This window comes from Zeus faber (genome assembly GCF_960531495.2).
Source record: "Zeus faber genome assembly, chromosome: 16".
Lineage (NCBI taxonomy): Eukaryota > Metazoa > Chordata > Actinopteri > Zeiformes > Zeidae > Zeus > Zeus faber.
The window spans coordinates 20,096,118-20,118,617 of NC_137202.1; the positions used below are offsets into that span (position 1 = coordinate 20,096,118).

General features: G+C 46.7%; 1 protein-coding gene across 1 annotated transcript in view; it reads left to right on the plus strand.

The window, feature by feature from the left end:
- Positions 1-1,174: 1,174 nt before the first annotated feature.
- Positions 1,175-22,500, plus strand: part of LOC307242229 (S1 RNA-binding domain-containing protein 1-like) — a 35,320-nt gene continuing 13,994 nt past the window's right edge. Inside the window, exons 1-4 of the mRNA XM_080016599.1 lie at positions 1,175-1,309; positions 8,061-8,143; positions 18,760-18,866; positions 20,889-21,056. Of these exons, the coding sequence (XP_079872725.1) occupies positions 1,276-1,309; positions 8,061-8,143; positions 18,760-18,866; positions 20,889-21,056 (392 nt within the window). The 5' untranslated portion in view covers positions 1,175-1,275. The remainder of the gene's footprint in view (positions 1,310-8,060; positions 8,144-18,759; positions 18,867-20,888; positions 21,057-22,500) is intronic.

Below are 22,500 nucleotides of genomic sequence, written 5' to 3' on the forward strand. Positions count from 1 at the left end.
CATCCACCACCGTTCCCAGCAAAGGCCCAAACAATGGGCTGATATGACAGGATCGTGTGTGTGTGTGTGTGTGTGTGTGTGTGTGTGTGTGTGTGTGCGTGTGTGCGTGCGTGCGTGCGTGCGTGCGTGCGTGCGTGCGTGCGTGCGTGCGTGCGTGCGTGCGAGTGTGCGCGTGTGGGGTATCGGTGGCATTGTTTTCGCCACAGCCCCGTCTCCGTGGCGACGGGCAATAAGCGGCCTACTTTCAAATTGAGTACATTAACATGGGGGGGGGGGGGGGGGCGAAGCACCGTTTCCCGCCGTCGTCGCGACCAATTACTTCGCTTGAATCGCCCAAACAAAAACAAAACCAATGTAGGCTGCGTCTTCACTGACCTGTGAACCCAACAGCCTCCACCGCGGCAGGCGGGGGCCTGGCTCATGTTGACGTTTGGGAGGGGGTGCGTATCAAAACATTTAAAATAGTGTAATCGTTGCAATAGAGTGTAATATATTTTTATATAATAAAAATGTATAATAATAATAATAATCTCGAAGACCTCTTGGGGTATTATTTCAAAGTTGTATAAATCTTTGCCGCCACCTCTTTGCTGCAGTACGTCCGCTCGGCCTCTGGGTGGCAGTCACGTCACGTGAACCGAGCCGAACGGCGCCGCCGTTCCCTGCGATTCTGAAAAGGAAAACAATTCATGCAAACGTAATGTATGCTAATGTCATATCATCATATCATGGCCGCAGCAATCAGGCCGGGACCCGTAACTCGATACCTCTTCATTCTGGACGGCGTCCTAATCCAATATTGTGTTTCAAAGCCGCTGCGCAGGCGGCGGAAGGCAATTCCCTTTAACCAGACGGAGGGGGGGGGGGGGGGCGGGGGACAAAAAACAAAAAAAAACAAAACGGATTTATTTAGTATGTTTGCGCCGTGAGATCAGATCAGATGTCTCACTCCGACCGTCCCCCTCCCCGCCGCCAGCAACCTCTTTCTCCCTCTCGCTTTCATTCTCTCCTTCTCTCCACCCACTTCCTCCATGACCCTCTCTCTCTCTCTCTCGCCCTCGTTCCTCCCATCCTATCCCCTTCGCCACCCATTCTCGTCTCCCTCCTATCTTAAGTCCTTATGCTTATAATCTCATTCATTCTCCCGTTCCTCTCTCTCTCTCTCTCTCTCGCTCTCTGTCTCTCTCTCTCTCTGTCTCTCTCTCTCTCTCTCCCAGCATCACTAATGAGGCGGGGGCGTCCATCTACAGCGTGAGTCCCGAGGCCGTGAAGGAGATGCCTGACCTGGACCCAAACCTCAGGAGCGCAGGTGAGAGAGAGAATGCGACGGGGGAAGGAGGGACGGGCGGAGCGAGAGGGGCGGAGCGAGAGGGGCGGAGCGAGAGGTGAGAGATGGGGTTAGCAGAGAAAGAACAGCAGGTGACGGGAGGAGGGGGAAGGGGAGAGGAAGAGGAGAGTCGACGGAGGGAAGTGGTCGACGTCGGGTGTGTCCCACAAGGCCTTGCTCCTCCTCCTCCTCCTCCTCCTCCTCCTCCTCCTCCTCCTCCGCTCCTCTCCTCCTCTGTGGAAACCAAGCGTATTCAAACAGTATTTATTGTCCTCCACGTCCGGTGGCAGTCGCCCGTCCCACAGGGAAAGCACGGCAGGTAGGTTTGTCTGGCAGAACCACACCCGCCGTCCCCCGACGTTCCTGCTTCTCCGTTTGATACCCCCCCCCCCCCCCCCCGTGTTGCCGACAGGACGTCTAAAGAATATTTGGGGTTTTTTTGTTCCCCCCCCCCCCACCTCGGTTGGTTTACCTCACCCCTCCGTTGGTCTCTCGCTTCCGCTCTCTGTCCCCCCGTCCCCCGGTCTGTGCCCGAGCCCTGCGTACTCCATCATCCCCGAAATCCCCCCCCCCCGCCTCTCGGCAGAAAACAACGGAGAAAGGAGGAGAAGAAGAAGAGGAAGAAGAAGAAGAAGAAGAAGAAGAAAAAAAAATAAACATAGTGTAAAAGAATCAAATCGAGTTTCGGAGAACAAATGTATCCAGCAGACTTCCTCTATAAAAACCGTAAATCAAGCGATGCTGAATTGCTCCTCGCTTCCTGTGGTCACCGGCGCTGAGGGAGCCGCGGAGCGCCGTAATGAAAGCCATGCCCAATCTGCAGCCTTTGAGTTTTGATTTTATTTTTTTCTTCTTCTGGGTGTTAAATGGGGGGGGGGGGGGCGCTGGGTAGCGTAGATAGTGTGTGTGTGTGTGTCTGTCTGTCTGTCTGTCTGTCTGTCTGTCTGTGTGAGGGACTAAGGCCTGTTACCCAAGATAACCCGCGTGTGCGTTCAAATTTCGAAACGCTTAAATATGTACTACTCAACGACCAATCCCAAACATATTTGCGTTCCGAATCTGTCTTGAAAATTCTCGATAGGGGTATTAAAGATTAAATACTCAAATAAATAATAATTGTCACATACCCTCACCCTGAAAGTATGTGAAGTGAAGTGAATAATACTCCCCCGTCTTGCATTCTCGTAGCATTTAAAGGACGCGCTGACCATCTCCATGTTTTTGTCTATCGGCGAGGATTTGAATGTTAAAAAAAAAAAATCGAGTACTGGAGCCATTTTTAAATACCCGCTCAACGCTTCCTCCTCCTGAACGAGTGACTTTAGTGCCGCCTTGTGGATGCATTTACATTTACATTTAGTCATTTAGCAGACGCTTTTATCCAAAGCGACTTACAATTGTTCAAACACCGATGGACGCAGCCATCAGGAGCAATTAGGGGCTAAGTGTCTTGCTCAAGGACACTACAGCATGCTAGCAGGAGGAGCCTGGGATCAAACCAGCAACCTTTAGATGACTAGACCACCAGCTTTACCGCCTGAGCTACCATCCCCGAGATGGATGAGACGTTTATGACTCCGGCAGGGCCCCAAATCGCGCGTATGGTTCTGTATGTAAGCTAAAGAGCTGTATGAGGTCATGTGCCCGACGTGACGTGTATTGGCATGCGTAGGGAATCGAACCTAGGGATTTTACATGAGGAAGTTGAGGAGGACGAGTGCCTCTGTGATGGCCTGTGTCCTTGTGTGTGTATGGAAATGTTTTTTTGGTTTTTTTTTTCCTAGCATATTTTCCTCCTCCTTCTCTGACCCATCTACTCCGTCTCCTAATACAGTGGTTCCCAACGTGGGGTTCTTCAAGAGGTTCCAGGGGGCCCCAAGCAAAACCAGGAATACTTAATCAACCGTTATTCCATTTTTAAGGCGTCAGCACTGTGACAGGATGGCCAGTCATGACTGTTTTAATCGTAGTTTCACTGTTATCTCCCGAAATATAGTTGAGACACGTTTGGACTAAGCTATTTCTAATAATAAAAATCTTCTCTGATTTGGGCAGCAGGGACAAAATCGAACTAATAAAGGAAGTAAACTCCAGGGCAAATTCACAAAAGGATTGCGCGGCATTTGCAGCTGCCAAACGGGCGCAAATAACAGAAAAAGTGAGCGTCTAATTCACAAAGCACCCGCAAACGGTGGAATGCACCGCTAACTGCGCTGACAGGAAAATAGTGCCTCCGTGCGCCGGTGCTATTTATTTGAATGAGTTATTATTCATACATGACAGGCAGAATTGGCCCCCCTGCTATGCAAATGAGCCTGCATTGCAAAAAACATCCAATTCACAAACAGCGGTGCTAATAGCCGCAAAACAAGGGCAAATTGCACTCAGCAGTAAAACTTAATGTATGCATGATGTATGTACGTATGTATGTGTGATGTATGTATATATATATGTATGTATGTATGATGTTTGTATGTATGATGTATATATGTATGTCTGTATGATGTTTGTATGATGTACAGTATGTATGTTTGTATGTCTGTCTGTATGTATGCATGTATTCACAGTATGTATGTATCATGCATGTACTGTATGTATGCATGTATGTATGTATGTACGCATTTATGTATGACATGTATGTATGTACAGTATGTATGACATATGTGTGTATGTATGTATGTATGTACCGTATGTATGTATCTTATGATATGTATGTATGTATTTATGTATGTTATGTATGCATGTATATATGTATGATGTCTGTCTGTCTGTTTGTCTCTCTGTCTGTATGTATGCATGTATGTACAGTATGTATGACATGTATGTATATGCATGTATGTATGACCGGTATGTATGTACCCATGTATGTATGTATCTTTGTTTGTATGTATGTACAGTATGTATGACATATGTATGTATGTACAGTATGTATGCATCTTATGTTATGCATGTATGTATGTAATGTATGTATGTATGTATGTACAGTATGTACTTACATACATATGTCCTTCCATTTTCCTGACAACAGGTCATCTGATCTACTTCACACTTGCTGGATGTATTGCTTGGGACCCAAGGATGTGCAGTGTTGATTTTGTTGAAATTTGGACACACTACACGTGTCATATTAATAATCTTTGAATAAACAAGCAGGATTGGAATTTCACTCGATGGGCCAAGCCTAAAAGTTGATCCGTGATCCGTACACGTCGCCCCCCCCACGGTTCAGCTCGTGCATGTGAACCAAGAATCAATTGGAAAATTTAACCATCATAGTGAAACACAGTTTTACAGCTGCTGTTACTTTTTTATAATAATAATTCCCTAAATCTGGATGCAGGGTTACAATGAAAAGAAGAGACAAGGCAGATGCTGCCGTGTTTTACTGTGAAGCACAGTGGTTGGTTGACGGCGCGTCGCGCTGTGTTGCTGCTACTTTACCGCAGGTAGAGAATGAGCTGCTGTATGTCACCGCTATGCGACTGCACGTCGGCCATATTGGAGCGGTCAAGATCCGCTAGTAAACAAATACAGTGTGAACTGAGAGATGCAGACTTCTGTACCAAATCAACTGTAACTCGCTTCATTCTGAACCGACTTTCATGACATTCGGTTTGTTATAAACGTGAGCAATTTTTTGGGATTATATTCAGTGACTGGGGGACGGATCTAATCATATATTTTCATTCCCTACCATGTTTTAAGGAAGGTGTCATGCATGCCTCATATTGCTTTAAGCATTAATCTAGCAATTGAATATTGATTCAAAATAGATATTATTTAAGATATTATTTAAAATTGGAATTATTTTACAATGGAAATATTTTCGTTGTACATTTTTTCATCTCAGTTGTCAAATTCTGTGAAACTGACACCACAATGCAGTGAATAAATACATAATTCCTCCATTTTGCCTTTTTAGGGGCACTTTTTCTTCTTCAGTTACACATATATTGCAATGTATCATAGATGAACTGTCTTGCAGTGGATGGAGGATCGTAGAATTGCTGTATCGTGATACCATCGTTATCGTGGGCAACGTATCCCGATCGTATCGCGAGATACGCTGCGATTCCTACCCCAAGCGGCATGGGTGGGCTTTTTTTTCCCCAGTGAAAAACGGTGTATTTCCGCTGTGTTTTTCGGGACTTGTCGGTTGCACTCATGCAAGGTTGTTTGGATGAGCGAACAGGCATGTTTTTATCCTTAGTCTTATTAAATATGGTCTGTGGCCAAATACCCGTCAAATTGCTCCGTCCTTCACCGTGTTATCTTGCTTCAAGTCTCCTGATGGCGTCTTCCTTCTCGCGCTCCCCCTCATCCCTTCTCACCTCCACGCACTCCAGTTTTCTAGAACCTTATGTGTCGTCTCCATTTCACAAATCCGCTCAATGTCAGTGAGTGAACGAGCGAGAGAGAGAGAGAGAGAGAGAGAGGGAGAGAGAGAGAGAGAGAGTAAGTGAGGGAAGAGTAGCGGGGATAGAAGGAGGGAGGACGGGACAGGAGAGCCTTTGCGGTGCAGTGAGCAAGGCCAGGGCTGAAACTCCATCCGTGTCCAAATATTATCTCAGGCAGCAGCCTCCCACCACAGCCAGGAGAGAGAGGAGAGGCACGTACCCCTCCACCCCCCCACCTCCGTTCCGCTGTGGAGATCCAAGTCCGACGCTTCGGCTGAAACCCAACGTGCCATGATGACGGAGAGAAAACCCACCGCCGGCTCTGAGTTTGTGCTCGAGGAGCAGAGTGTGAGGCCTGTTTCGCGGCAGAGCGGCGAAAACTTCGGGCGACGTCTGCGGTCGGTCGGCTCAAACGCCGCGAGGACCGGCCCAGTTTCGTCTTTCATCACACGCTGATCACTTTTCTCTTAATCAGCCGAGGGATTCTGAACGCGCCAAACAATCAAACCCGAACCCTGCAACTACTCTGTCCGAGGGTTCGATTTTATGCCTTTGGTCCCAATGTCAAACCTCATGTAGGCATTTAAAAAGCTGCCTGCAGGACCAACAGAGGCAAGGCAATGCAAGTTTATGTATATACAACAACAACAAGGCAATTCAAAGTGCTTTACGTCAAACCTCAAAGCCTCATTTAGACAAAGTGCAAAGAAACACATTATAAAAGGACATAGAATGCATAAAGTAAAAAAATAGAATGCATAAAGTAAAAAAAATAGAATCCATAGAATGCATGAAGTAAAGAAAATAGAATACATAGAATGCATGAAGTAAAAAAAATATTAATACATAGATTGCATTAAGTAATAATTATAGAATACATAGAATGCATAAAGTAAAAAAGATTACATAGCATGCATGAAGAAAAAAATAGTATACATAGAATGCATATAGTAAAATACATAGAATGCATGAAGTAAAAAAATAGAATGCATAAAGTAAAAAAATTGAATACATAGAATGCATAAAGTAAAAAAAAATAAAATACTTAGAATGCATAAAGTTAAAAATAGAATACTTAGAATGCATAAAGTAAAAAACGATTGAATACATATGCATAAAGTAAAAAAAAACAGAATATGTAGAATGTATAAAGTAAAAAAAAATTAATACATAGAATGCAAAAGTAAAAAAATAGAATGCATGAAGTAAAAAAATGAATTCATAGAATGCATAAAGTGAAAATATAGAATATGTAGAATGCATAAAGTAAAAAAAAGAAACATAGAATGCATAATGTTAAAACATTGAATACATACAGTTGAATGCATAAAGTAAAAAAATAGATTACATAGAATGCATAAAGTATTAAAATTGAATACATAGAATGCATAAAGTATTAAAATTGAATACATAGAATGCATAAAGTAAAAAGATAGAATACATAGAATGCATAAAGTAAAAAGATAGAATACATTGAGTGCATAAAGTAAAAAGATAGAATACATAGAATGCATAAAGTAGAAAAATAGAATACATACAATGCATCAGTGCAAAAAAATGAATCAAAGAAACCTTGTTTTACTCTTTGTTAGCAATTGTTTTGCCTATTCCCTGTAAAGCCTTTTACCATGTCAAGGTGATATCCTGGCCCTGGAGAAGCGGTTGAGCTGGTGTGGGGGAGAGGGGTTAATGATGACATCATCACCCTGGTAAACTTCCCATTCTAAAATTAGGTGGAAGGGGGGAGGGGGTGTAAAACCTGCTTGTTTATGACTGAGTTTACACTTTAAACACTAGCCTCACTTAGAGTACAATAATTACCGTCTCGTCACAATCTGGATATGAGCAGGTTTACCGAGATGGATTCCAGACTTTTACGCAAACAAATATGGGCGTGTCCACAGGGCTGGGTCCTTTCAAGTGACGTGAATCACCTGCTGATTACTCTTGTCAGCGTGAGCCTGCGGCGGCGAGGAGTCACATGACACCAGCCTGTGGCGATGAGGACGAGGATGAGGATGTGCTTTTGATACCTTGTTTTGCTCTGAGTATTTGTAGAAAATGTCTGGACTTAACAGCATGACATATTACTTTGAATTTGTACCCCTGGGTTTCAATATAAAATGTTATTAATTCACATGACAGATCGACTTAAGAACCAGCATAGAATCTCCAATTTTCTGATGTAGTCTTCTTTTCTGATGTAGTCTTTTTTTTCCACCCGTGTACAGTATTAGAGTGCTGAGTGGTTGGTACTTCATCTAGTTGTCATTGAGGTGGCTCCTCACGTTGTTGGTTATAACGCCTTGTCATAATGTGCACGTGTCTGTCAACAGTGTCGATTGGCCGACGTGTTCAAGATCCATTGGCGGAGCTCGTGAAGATTGATCCAAAACACATAGGAATTGGAACATACCAGGTAATTGTGCGTGTGTGTGTGTGTGTATGTGGTTGTGTGTGTGTGTGTGGAGCGATGGGGGACGGGGGGGGTCCAGTGTCTTGTCAATCGGAGCTTCTTGTCCCGGGGCAACAGGACATCTGCTTTAAGTTAGACATAAGCAAAGTGCTGAGTAGGCAAGAGTTGTGTGTGTGTGTGTGTGTGTGTGTGTGTGTGTGCGTGTGCGTGCGTGTGTGTGTGTGTGTGTGTGAGTGTGTGTCCTCTACACTGCTGTCTAATTGCCTTTTTCGCAAAGGTGCTCTTGGTTTTTGTTCTCTTTTTTTTCCCAGCTAAGTACATACAGGGTCAAATGGGAGAGAGAGAGAGAGAGAGAGTGACAGATTCAGAGAGACTGAAGAAAGGCGTGCGTGCGTGCGTGCGTGCGTGCGTGCGTGCGTGCGTGCGTGCGTGCGTGCGTGCGTGCGTGTGTGTGTGTGCGCGCACGCGCTGAGTGGGGAACGGCGAGACAGAGAGGGAGGACGTGTGGTTTGGAGAGTAGACAAACTTTGCCAAATCCTGTGTCAACAGATGATGCTACCAGCACTAGCTAATTCAATTAATGGAGATAGGCCATGACGTATGTTTAGACATATGTTTGGACTACATTTACTTACGTGTGCGTGCTCACACTTGTGTGTTTGTGCAGGCGACACAAGCATTAGCTCAGCGCATGTTGTTTTTGTTCATTGCGTGTGCGTGCGCGTGTGTGTGTGTGCGCGCGCGCGTGTGTGTGTGTGTGTTAGCCCAGTCTGCCCACTACTATTTACACAGACTATTAACTGAATCATGTTCTACTAAGGCTTTGACGAAAGCCCATGGAAAATACTCGTGTAAGGATGGAGAGAACAAGAAAGCAAAGAGGGATGGAGGGAGAATGAAAGCTAGACTCAAGGAAGAAGATCCATTTTTGGAGGAAGGGAAGGGTTGACCTTTTTGGTTACGTAAAAAAAAACAAAAACGTGGACGCCGCAGCAGAACTAGATTTGTGCAAAATGCGTCGGTGCATTTTGGAGCCACAAAGTCTATTGGAGTGATACCAAAACAAAAAAAAGGTCAATGTTTTCAGATTTGGTATTTTATACCAAATCTAGTTATTCGAGCAAAAAGCCATTGCAATGAAAGAAAGCAGCTGTTGTGACTGTGATGTCAGGGCGTTCAAAATAAAATTTATTTTATTATTTCAATTCAGAAGTTAGTCTCCGGTCCTATTCGCTTGCACTCGTCTCCAAAAACCAGGAGGAGTCACGCTGAGACTAACTTCATCCATGGCTTCACGTTGACAGTATTTACAAACCCATCTTTAAAGCCATCACAATTATTACCTCATCGCCCCGTCGCATTTATCTGAGCTCATTACAATCGTTGTTGTAAAAATTGTCAATTCTACAATCATATGGTATGATCGTGACAGCCCTCCAGATACAGTACGTTATCTCCGCGGCGACCCCCGCATACCGACGTACAACAGCAGAACCATCAAACTCCGCAACAGAGCTCCAACACGACAAGTAGGAGGTATGTACAGTATCCCCATTGTCTGCACCCAAACAATGGAGATACTGTTACCTAACGGAACACACATTGTTGTTCCTCCAGAGTGCGGTTTCCGGAATGCGAGTGCAGAAATGCAGAGAGCGGTTCAGAATGGGTCCAGGGAGAACTGCGGGAAAGGAAGTCGGCGGATCAAGAAGAGTTAGGCGTCTTCACGACCCGTCCCCGCCGGGGAAGGAAGTGAAAGCCGTAGCAGAGCCACGCAGAGCCCCTGTCGCCACACGCGTACCGGCAGAGCCCAGAGTGTGAATTCATTTCTTTAGCGATGCCGTTTTTTGGGGGTTTTTTTTGGTTTTTTTTTTGTTCGTCCCGATCGCTGGCGGGCCCTCAAACCAAATCAATTTTTGCCGAACAAATCAAAAAAAAAAAAAAAACAATCAACAATGAGTTTAGTCCTTTGCAATGTCCACAGTGACGGCGGCAGGCGTTTACAGGAAGTCACCCCTTGAGTGGGAGTGTGGGATTGGTTGTACGGTGAACGCTCGGGCTGTGGAGCGCGGCGGGGGAGTCCGAAAAACCCCGAGAGGAGTTTGCATTTCTGCGCTTCCGGTTCCCTCGTCCCCCCGAAGTCGACGGGTTTTTTTCAAGGGGTTATTCGGTTCGATGCCTGAAATAAGGTCTGTGGTTAACACCAGCTTAAGAGATGTTCGCGTTTTGTTGTACAACATGAAATACAGTAAATATACAGTACAAATACAGTAAATACACAGCAAATACAGTAAATATACACTACTTAGACAGTTAATACACAGTAAATATACAGCAAATACAGTACTTGTACAGTAAATACACAGTGAATACAGTATATATACAGTGAATACAGTAAATATACAGTTAATGACGGTGACGACTTCCGGGTCGGCCTCCAAAAAGACCTCATCCCTGCAGCGCTCTATTTAAGGAGGAGATGAATAAATATTGAAGGTTGAAGAAATAATTGCATTTGTGTTCTCGGTGTGAGGAAGAGCCCGCTCCTCCCAGCAGCCAGTCACCGGGGCCGCGACTCACTGTATACACCGCGCCGGCCGCGCTGAGGAGGTTTTGACGCTCGACCAAACATTGGAAGAGGCAAGAAGCACGAACTAAGTGACTTGATCGCTGAGGTCATGCTGATGTTTGGCGCATGACGCAGACGCGTCGGAATTTAAAACTGCGGAGACACTTCTCCCGTCTCTCCGGTCACGCCCCGCCTCGCCTCTGGCAGCGCGATCGGCCCGGCGCCGGCGTCCGCGCGGCTGGAACGGAAACGTCGAGCGGGGGGACGGCGGACTTCGGCGGGAGCCAACGCTCGCGTGGCTCCGGTGTTTCTGCGGCTGTCGGGGAGGGTCGCCCGCCTCGCGACCCGACGCAAGCGGCCTTTTTTTTTTTCTGCAGCGCGAACCCCTGCCCTCTGTCGCCGCGGGCCACGATGTTTCCGGCACCTTGGTGAATCCATTTCGGTAGGAATTGAGGTCCGCCCTGATGGCAAAAGAGGGTCCTACCCAGTACTAGAGATGTACATAATACAGCCATAGATAAGTATATGAGTGTGTGCGTGCGTGCGCGCGTGCGTGCGTGCGTGCGTGCGTGCGTGCGCGTGTCAGGTCACCGGCCCGTGTCTCTCATCGCGTCCCGACCGGGCCCTCCTGTACGCCTGGGGATCCACGCCTCTCGCTCTCAGATCATGTGACTAGGTCAACAAACCATAAGCTGAGTGGGTAAATAAATATCAGGCGCTGACAGACACGAGGAGGGACGTCACTGTGTTCTACCCGCACACACACACACACACACACACACACACACACACACACATTGTGTGTGTGCACTTTCACCAAGTGCTTTTGTGTTACATGGCATTTTGAACTTAGTTGAGTGAGCTGGAGGTTTATTACCATAGGGCCAAAAACACATAAGGGCAGATGTAATCTAAGACGACCAGCACAGCATGTGCTCTCCCTCTCAACCTCTCGTTACCCTCCCTCCCTCTCTCTCTCTCTCTCTCTCTCTCTCTCTCTCTCTCTCTCTCTCTCTCTCTCTCTCCCTCCCTCCCTCCCTCCCTCCCTCCCTCACTCTCTCTCTCTCTCTCCCTCTCTCTCTCTGTCTACGCCGTGGCACCCTCTTTGCCTGTCGTCCTCTCCCTCCGCTGACCCGCTGAGTGACAGCTCTGAGACTGGAGGAAATGAGCATCGGGCTAAGTAAGAAAGGTCCATTAAAATGTGTTTTGGGCCTCGCTGTAGTCTTATTTTTTTGGCAGGTCGAGCAAGCTCCGTGTTAGGCCTGAAGACGTCTATGACATGCTTTCGCTGGAAACCTGCATCGGGATGGAATCCAGGTGGCGGTGGGCTAACTGAGCCTGTAACGTCTCCATCCTGATCTGAAAGCCTTTCGTCATCTCTCGGTTTAATAAGTTGGTGACAATCGGGTTTTTCAGAAACTGACGCGGGAGCGGGCGACCGGGGTCCTCTGTCCGTGAAAATTAGGGCGTGGCCCCATGAGCGGTCGTCAGCTGTGGATCACCGCTTCCCTTCGGTGCGGCCCCCTGACCTCCCCCCCACCGCTCGGACTCCCCCGGGGGGCTTGGTTTTTCGGCGGTCTGAGACTAAGTGCCGCTCCAACACGTGCGTCTCCCAGCCCCACGGCGCCGCCTGAGAAAGCGGATTCCTACTTCCCCCTTCCTGCTTGACATTCATCACCGAACTGGCCTGCGTTTCCCACTTTGTTTCAGATGCGCAGAGTTTCTGGTGATGTTGATTTCACGTGTGTGTGCCTGTCCCTGGAGGCGCCTGCAGGAGGCTGCAAGCATCGACGGAACCAGAGCGGAGGAGTTAAAACCTTATGAGGGAGGGGGGGGGGTAACGAGAGAGAGAGAGAGAGAGAGAGAGAGAGAGAAAGAGAAGGGGTAATGAGAGGTAGAGTGGGAGAGAGAGAATTGGGAGAAGATTGACAGGGGTAGATCCTTGTGGTGGTGTCAAGCCGTGTGGGGGGGGGGTCGGAGCAGCTCGATGGCCCCTCCTCGCCATTGTCTCCAAATACTTTGCCACTTCCTTGGTGCCTGTAGTAGCGTGTGTGTATTCCACGCTGAGCTTGTATAGGAATGTTTACACGGGCTGCCGCTGCCGTTAATTAATCATCATCTCTGTTTTGGACAACACACACACACACACACACACACACACACACACACACACACACACACACGGGCAGCGAAACACGAACTTCATTGCAGATACGTTTACAGAACATGAATTAATTTGACACATTGAGCTGCAAAACTCATTTCACAAAGTATCATATGCACAAGGGAAGTTAATAATTAACCGTTAACGGACAATAAGAATGTTGACCGATTGTTGCTTTCAGTTCAACAGTTTGAAGTATTGAAATAATAATAATAAAAATAATAATACGTTTGTTGCATGGTAATAGAAAAAATGGGCCGTACAATCTATTTCTTAAATACAACTCACGGGGGCGACATGTGCAACTTGGGCAGTGACCATTACTGCAATACCACCAGCAGCAAATAAAACACCAACAAAAAAACGCTGTTTTTAGTTGTTGTTTTTTGGAGGTACAGCTCCACGTCTCTCCACCATGGCAGGGAGGGCTGTGTTAGTATATTCAAATATATTTGTGACTCCCGCTTATTTGTAATTCTAATTTGTAAAGTCCAATAAAAATAACACCGTAATTCTTTTTTTTTGTGGGGGGGCGGCAATGACCTAATATTTTAATATTGTCGGATAACGGTTAATGGTGGGTTGACGAGGGTCGGCCACCGGTGATGAATAATATTGTAAATGAGCGTCCCGAGGATGGACTAGACCTACCATTCCTGTTCTTTTTTTATGAAGAGTTTCAAGGTCAGTGCTCCATGTGGTTGTGTATCATGACTTAGCAGCAAAGTCAACCCTGACATTTTCTCACGCTCATCAATCCCTGTGCACGTGCACGTGTGAGGGGTGTGATGGGGAGAAAGACGGCAAGCTATGAAAATGGCAGGCTTTAATTGGCTGTCTTCTCACCACCTCGGGCCGTGTGTGTGTGTGTGTGTGTGTGCGTGCGTGCGTGCGCGAGCCTATGCATTGGGGTGTGTCGTTTTTTGGGTTGTTTTTTTTCACAGGAAGTACGACTATGAGAAATACCCATTAGTCGTTCATGAGGGCTTTTAAAAAAAACAAAGTATATCATTGCTGTCATATCACTTTCAGCTGCTGATTTATGAGCTGTGTTTAACCCCCCCACACACACACACACACATTTCAAGCCAAGACTACCGAGAGCAATTTCCTCCACTGTTCACTGTGTTGAGGTTGTAGTTTCTACAGGGTTTATGGAAGCTGTCATTCAAAGAAAATGATCTCAACGTCACCTCAGGCTCCGGCTTTGGCACAGAGAGCTCATTGATTGGCAACGGCTTTCAAGCGCGAGCGCGTTCAGTCGCTATCACTGCGGTGGCGCGCAAAGAAACCCCGCCGTGTAATACTTGGCCTTTGGTGTTAACCCAAACAGCGGCTACCGCCGCGCACCCGCATACGTCACGGACTGTGACGTCGCAAACCCGCGCCGTTTTGCGGTGCACCCTGGGAGGTTGTGGCAACCCCTCTTTGCCGCGCGCTCGCCGTTTCCGGCGGCGGTTCTCGGTGCTGCGCCTCTTTCGCATTTTCCGTCGAAGACCAAGGGCAATCTATCTGAGCTGGAGTGCCGTCGACACATGCTTCCACACGTTTCTCCTTGCTTTCCCGAGCCGAGGCGGACTCAGACTCCGGGGGGACGGCTTGTAATGTCGCCGAAGTCCTGCCGAAAATAACCGGCGACTTAAAGAAGGGTCTTGGAGCGTGGCTCCCCAGGAGCCTGTACACTGCACAGTATGTCCCACCGCTATCACCTCCTGCCATTCGATACAACGGTTATAATTGACATACTGTTATTCCCACGGCTACTGCTACTATTTGTTTTCCGTCAGTCACCGCCGGGGCTTTTATTACACGCCGCCATTCTGGCTCCGACATGGCTCCGGCTGCCAAGCTATGAGTGGCATCATTCATGCGGCGTACGGCACCTCCAAAGCCCTCTCCGCCAACATTGCGGCCCGGCGTCAGTCAGCACCTCGGCAGTTGCTTTTCTTCTCTGGCTTCTCTCCGTTTCTCGCCTCCTCTCGTCTTCCCCTCTTTTGGGTTTTTTCGCGCTCGCGGGGGGGGGAGTCGGGGCACGGCGCGGCGGAGGAGGCGGAGGAAACGATCCCCTTTTACGTCTGCAAGTTGTTCCCTTTTCTGCTACCATCCGCGCTTCGCTTTCCCTCGTCTCTCTCTCTCTCTCTCTCTCTCTCTCTCTCTCTCTCTCTCTCTCTCTCTCGCTCCTCGATTGACATGTGGTGACATTAGGAGCACCTAAGTGATCGAGGTGCGGACAGAAGCACTTTGTCCGAGCCACCCGGTTGGCCGGCACCGGCGGCTGCGCAGCCAATCCGAACGAGACGTCCGCAATCCGCGGTGCAGCCCGTCGGCTTTGGTGCAACGCTGAGGGGGTTCTTTTGGGGGGCGCGGGCTTTGAGACTAGAATAAAAGGTCCCGTGCCTCCGGGTTGTCCACTCGCAACTCCCCAAACCAACCCGAATGACACCTCCCCCGTTCGGTGGATGGATGTCACCAAGCTCTGCCGCTGAGGCTGAACACGACTCCGGTCTATTTTGGAGGTGCGCCACTTTAAGCTTGTTAATAAAACATCTTTTCGACATGATTTCACGCCTCGTCTTTGATGCCTACGATACAGTTTGAATCGCGGCCGGCTGTGCTCTGATGAGGGCGGATGCTTATTTTCAAATGATTAGTTATGATAGCCGTCGCTATGCTTTCCTTCACCTTGTGATTTTGTGATTGTGTTTGGTGACGTTTTGTCTCTTTTCCAGAGTCGGCGTGTTCATTCCCCCTCTGTTTAAAGCTAGCGGATCTACAGCCTTGTTTTGGCGTTGCCCTCCCTCGGATTCGATTGTTGTCTGTTTTGCGATTAAAAAAAAATAAATAAAAAAAATTGCTCTGGAATGTTGTATGTTTTGAGCACGCGGAAGCATACCCTCCCTCCTTCTTGTAGTTTGAAAATAATCCCTATATAAAACCCATCATACACGGTGTTTATGAACAACTTTCTCCCACATAAATATGGACGTGCCAACATTCAGAGACGTTGCGTGGCACATATCTTGTGTGTGTGTGTGTGTGTGTGTGTGTGTGTGTGTGTGTGTGTGTGTGTGTGTGTGTGTGTGTGTGTGTGTGTGTGTGTGCGCCTCCGTGACACCTGCATACCTTCACCTCCACTGTGTTCCTGTCTCCTCTGTAAGGTAACAGTGGAAGCATGAGAATTTCACTGGTGTTTTACTGCAGGCTAAAACACACACACACACACACACACACACACACACACACACACTCGTGTGAAAGCGCGATTTCAGCCTGACTTCACAGGTGACTTCCTCTCTTTCTCAACACTCTCTTTTTTTTTTTTTTTTTCACACCTGAATTCATAAATCTTTCACTCCCACTGTTACGGGATCTGATTGTCGTCTGGAAAGTTGTGTTTTACGATCCCCGGTGAGTCTGCCTCCGGCCAGAGCCTCCACGGCTGCACCGTGCCCTCTCCCACGGAGCGCTCTGGCTGCAGTTCCCCCTTGGCTCCACCGGGGGCGGCGCGCTCGACGGAGCCCCCGAGCGCCGGCCCCGTCCGCCCCTCATGCGGCTTCGCGCCGTCACTCACGGTCCTCTCGGCAGGCCGCGCTCCTTTAGTTTCGGTCTCATTTTCTTGGCTTGTATTTCTCTCTCCCTCTCTCTCTCTCCCTCTCTCTCTCTCTCTCTCGCTCTCTCTGACCGCTGTGATGTCACCGGGGTCCAGTTGCCCTTTTTCTCTCCTCGCGTCCTCGTTCGGGGCCTCGCTCGCGTTTTCGCCGCCGGCCGTCGTTCTCCATTGGACTCTTCTCTCCCGCCCCGTCTCACAATTTTCGAGAAAACAGAGTGACCGCTTTAAGAGCCAAGGCGTGGTTAGACCCGGATGATGTGGCGGGAAAAAGAAAAATCGTGGCAGGTTCCAACGGAATTCTTGGGCCTGTAGACCAGCCCCCCTCCCCACACAGATGCATCCACGGATTTGCCACTTTAATTGGGTCGAAAAGAGGTTACCACTGCAACTCGTCCGATCCCAACAGCGACGCTAAGCATTGCACCCGCTAGCGCCTTAAACCGGCAGGGTGATTTAAATACAAACTGCAATGTTTAACGTTACATATTCCGGGAGGCCGAGTGTTTATTTTCAGTTGGAGATTGGGTGTCTGCGGACGCTCCTTTTTTCGACATTCCGAAAAGTGTTTTACATGGCCTGCGTCCACTCCTCTGTTTCTTCAATTTCTCATTTATTTTCCCTCTCTTCCTATCTATTCTTATCTCCTCTATCATTTCTTTTCACTCTGGCCTTTGTCATTGTTGGCCCATTTTCCGATTCCTTATTAGGGGCAGGATTCCAGGGCAAACGGTGTCCGGTTTAGGGTTTGATTGGCTGCCGGCGGGGAAGTGTGAAGAGTTCATTCGTTTTTGAGGAATCTTTATTGACAGCCTAACAAGGACACGGCGCACCACGGGAGAGAGCGGGAGATATTTAGGAGAGCGGTTGGCTCGCTGGGGCCAATCCAAACATTCTCTCTTGTTTTTTCGCCTCTCCAGCGCCTCCGCCTCATCCTCTGTCAGTCACCCACGACTCCAACACCCCCACCTTCTGTGTCTTCTCTTCCTACAGTAACATCACTCCTCAGAGGCATCAACTCATCCCTCTGTCTCTGCTTTCGTTCTCCACCTGTCACACTTCTCCATTGTGTGTGTGTGTGTGTGTGTGTGTGTGTGTGTGTGTGTGTGTGTGTGTGTGTGTGTGTGTGTGTGTGTGTGTGTGTGTGTTTTACAATCAGTGCAAGAACCACATTTTCTGTTACTTCAAGATTCAAGAGGTTTATTTGTCACATACATATACATGCTTTCATACATACTGTATATGCAGTGAAATGTCTTTGTAACGCACCCGGAGATCATGCACAATAGTTACTAAACCGAACATAATAGTTCACCTAATTCCTACCTACAACTAACTGAAACTAACTGATTCCTAAAACAAAACGTAATGCAGTTTGTGAATAGAATCATATAAATAAAAATTTTATAAAAATAAATTAAGACTCAAAAAGATAATACAAAGTGTGGGTACAAAATGATGACGCGACGCGCACGCGCACACACTCTCTCACACACACACACACACACACACACACACACACACACACACACACACACACACACGAGAAAGAGAGATTTTGGTAGGTACTAACCACTGTGTACAGGGAACAACCCACAAGACCTGTGGTTTTGGAGATGCTCTGACCCAGTCGTCTAGCATCACAATGTGCTCCTTGTCAAAGTGGCTCAGATCCTTACGCTGCTTCCAACACATCAACTACAACAACTGACTGTTCACTTGCTGCCTCATATAACCCTAATATAATAATAATATATAACAGTATATATATAATAATAATACATCCCACCCCTTGAGGTGTCATTGGAACCAGATGATAAATGTTATTCACTTCACCTGTCACTGGTTTAAATGTTGTGGCTGATCGGTGTGTGTGTGTGTGTGTATATATATATACACACCTATCAGCCACATTAAAATGCCTCTGCCTACTTGATCATAATATCCCACATTACTTACAATCCGTTACTAATCTCAAATATTTCTTCTATCTCTAAATATGTTATGAAAGCACCAATAGTCATCCCAGAAACATCGTCATATGATTGATACGAGCTATTCATCGAAAACAAATATTGTCATTTTTTATTTTGCCCAGCCCTGTGTGACACAGGAATACAGTGAGTTAGTGTCATGACTCTTCTAATCCAACTGTGTATGTGTCTGTGTCTGTCTGTGTGTGTGTGTGTGTGTCTGTGTCTGTCTGTGTGTGTGTGTGTGTGTGTGTGTGTGTGTGTGTGTGTGTGTGTGTGTGTGTGTGTGTGTGTGTGTGTACACAGCATGACCTGTCCACTGGGGCTCTAAAGGCAGCGTTGGACGGAGTGGTGCAAGAGTGTGTGAGCTTCGTGGGAGTGGACATCAACATCTGCTCCGAGACGCTGATGAGGTAGGCGCACACACACACACACACACACACACACACACACACACACACACACACACAGGCAGTGTTCTACACCAATCCCTCCTTCACTTTGTTAACTGCTGTGTCCTTACATTTTGTGGTTTCTGAATCTCATTCAACAGTTTCTTACAGAAGCTGTCAGAATGTTGTGGACAGTATAGATTTTAAGCAATAATCGAGTGTCACGGAGAGTGTTTGAGACCTGACACACGTGATTTGTCTCAAAAATACTCACAAAAAATCTCGATGCCACACACGCATTGAAGGTATGCTCCGAAACACGAATGACCTCACACTTGAACCAATAAATCACAACATGCAATTATATACAACTATGTACACACACGCACGCACACACACACACACACACACACACACACACACACACACACACACACACACACACACACACACACACACACACTGTATGCTGTGAAACGGTAATGTAGTGTGGCTCTGAGCTCCAAAATACTTTCCCAGAGCAGTCACAACATGGCAATGCTTCATTCAATTCATTCAATGCAGACTCGCGCACGCTCGCACACGCTCGCGCACGCACGCACACACATACACACAGACACACAGTGGGTCCTGCCAGGGTGCTGTTTAGTCTAGTGATTCAAGTCCTGTCTCCCTCATTGTACCAACTGCAATAGCAGAGGGGATTAAGGTAAGCTGTGAACACACACGCACACACGCAAACACACACACACACACACACACACACACACACACACACACACACACACACACACACACACACACACACACACACACACACACAAACACACACACTCAGGACATGCATTGCACAAATACATGCACAGGCAGAGAGAGGTATTATATACACACATATAGGAAAGCAAACACATTATAAGCTCACGCTAACATGCTAGAACAAGTTAGTAGTACAAGTACAGACAAACCACAAAGTCCCAAAATGACCAGATTCTGTTAAAATACACAAATACAGTGACACACTCCAACAGGATAAAATAAGTTGGCATCAAAAGCACGGCAGGCATCAGGTCATCTGTTTACCTGTCTGCCGTGCAAATGAGCTTTTTCCATGCCTGCTCATGCTCATGTAACACACACACACACACACACACACACTCACACACTCACACATACGTGTTGATGACTGCAGTATTATGTAGAGTGTTGACTCAAGCAGCGTGTTTTAAAAAGCGTTAGCCACTCTGCAGTTTGGACATTAGCTATGACCACAGCTAATCGACTTTTAAACCACCCCTTCTCCGCGCCAAGGCCAGACTCTTTATTTACCTTGCCCCGAAAATCGGCATAATAAATCTAATTTATAAACCGGTTCATACCGGCCACGCTATACCGTTAGGAATCTGATGTTGGGACTCGTCCAAACATTGGAGACCAACATAGATGATCCTAAGTCTTGTCACGAGGGCAGGGCCGTGTTTACCGTGCGAAGGAAAAGGTGGTTCTCACGTCAGCTTTCTGCAATCTTTTTCACCTGACTTGGATTGGTTCTTTCCGCAAGCAGCGTTATGTGACGTGCAGTACGCACAGGCACCTATAGATACGTTGTTTTTTTTTGTCGTTTTTCTAGGAAGCGTTGTTAAAATGGAAAAGAAAATGTTTAAGTCATCCGCATTGTGGAAAAAACATTATCCAATGTGAATTTCTCTGATTTGCTTTTTCTCCAACTTTGTTAAAAAAAAAATATATATACTCTATATATATACAGTGTGTGTGTGTTTGTGTGTGTATACTGTGTGTATATATATATATATATATATAATGACTCCTTGAAATGAAAAACTTTTTTTCCAGAAGCTTCTTATTTTCATAATCTAAGAAAATAAGGTAAACAGGTGAATCTGCAGACTTGGTCCAAGCCGTATCCTGTATATATCATTATATTTTGTAGCTTTTCCTCAAATTACTTTATTCCTGTTGGGTGTTTGATTCCGGAACAATACAATGCATGATGCTACAATAGCGTAATAACAACGCCCTCCGCAGGCACGTGTCGGGGCTGAACGCCGGGCGGGCTCGGAGCATCGCCGAGTGGAGGGAGCTCCACGGGCCCTTGGTCAACAGGGAGCAGCTCAAACTGGTCAAGGGTCTGGGGCCCAAGAGCTTCCAGCAGTGTGCTGGCTTCATCCGAATCAACCCCCACAACCTCAACAGGTACCGCGGAAACCTTGTGACAGGGTTATTGTGTCAGAGCAAAACGTAATCAGTACTACCTTTATTATGTAATAACACCTGTGTTTTGTAACAGCTGTCTTGAATGCAATACCTTATTATTGCAGCATTTTATAATAACCTATCACATACTAATGCGGTGGTTGTTATGTTTTGCTGGGCGACACTGATTATTCTGAAATAACACACAAACATGGCTGTGTTTGTTTATATCAAGTGTCACATTTCCGTATTTAAATTTCACTGTAGAAACAAAAAGCTCCAAACCCGATACACACCACAATATCCAATAACAACCGCATTATGTAATAGCTCATTTCAAAAACGCGGGAGTTATGACGTAATAATGGTGGAATGGTCCAAATCAGATAGATAGATAAATACGTTATTCATCCTCCGAGGGAAAATTGCTATTATTACTTTTGGCGAGTTATTACAAAAAATGCATTACTCCAACCCTCATTCTGAAGGACGGGATCGTTTTCACCGTTTTCACAACACGTCCGTGCGCCTGTCGACCGTCGACGTCCCCGCGAGGACCATGAAGTGGGATCCAGTGTCGTTTTACGCTACGTACACATTTGCAGATAATCCGATAACGATCTGGTGGCAAAAACACAAACAAATGCGGACACACACACACACACACACACACACACACACACACACACACACACATATATATAAATATATATATATATACATTTTTTTTTTAATCTGTCCTACTATATCGAGTATGATATGTCGTGGTTTCTCTGTCTCGAGTCAAATGTACTTATTGTAAGTCGCTTTGGACAAAAGCGTCGGCTAAATGCCCTAAATAAATAAATTAAATAAATATATATATGCACACACACACAGGCCCTAGACATGATCGTATGCGGTCAAAAGCCCCAAAACACGTGTATTAGAATGCTTATAGAAGCACACTCACTTTGATTGGGCTTCTTTGCCTTCCCCCGGCTGATTCTCTACTGGACTCACTGTCCTGAGGAAGGCGACACGGTCGTTCAAGTCAAACTGCACTCTCTGCTGCTCGTTTATTCGGCGGCAGCTGTTATGTCGCCATCATCATCTGACTTGTCGCGGAGGCCTGATCGGGACCGAAGCGCAAAAGAAACGCCCGACCTTTCGGCCGCGCCGGGCAGCAAAGCGCGCGCTGTGACTTGTTTTTTTAAAGAAAAATTAAAAATGATCCACTTGAAGGCGGTGCATGTCACTCCAGTATTTCACCGGGAATTCTCAGCGTGTTCTGCAAAATAATAGTAAACGTTTTAGAGGAGGATTTTTGGTGGTGATGGTTTTCGTGTGAACACCGTACCCGACAGAAGGTGTGGACAAATATATACCTGGGGAACAAATCCTGAAATATCTCTAAAAATGTCTTACCGTTATACGGAATACCGTTTTATCCTCGCCTGCTGTC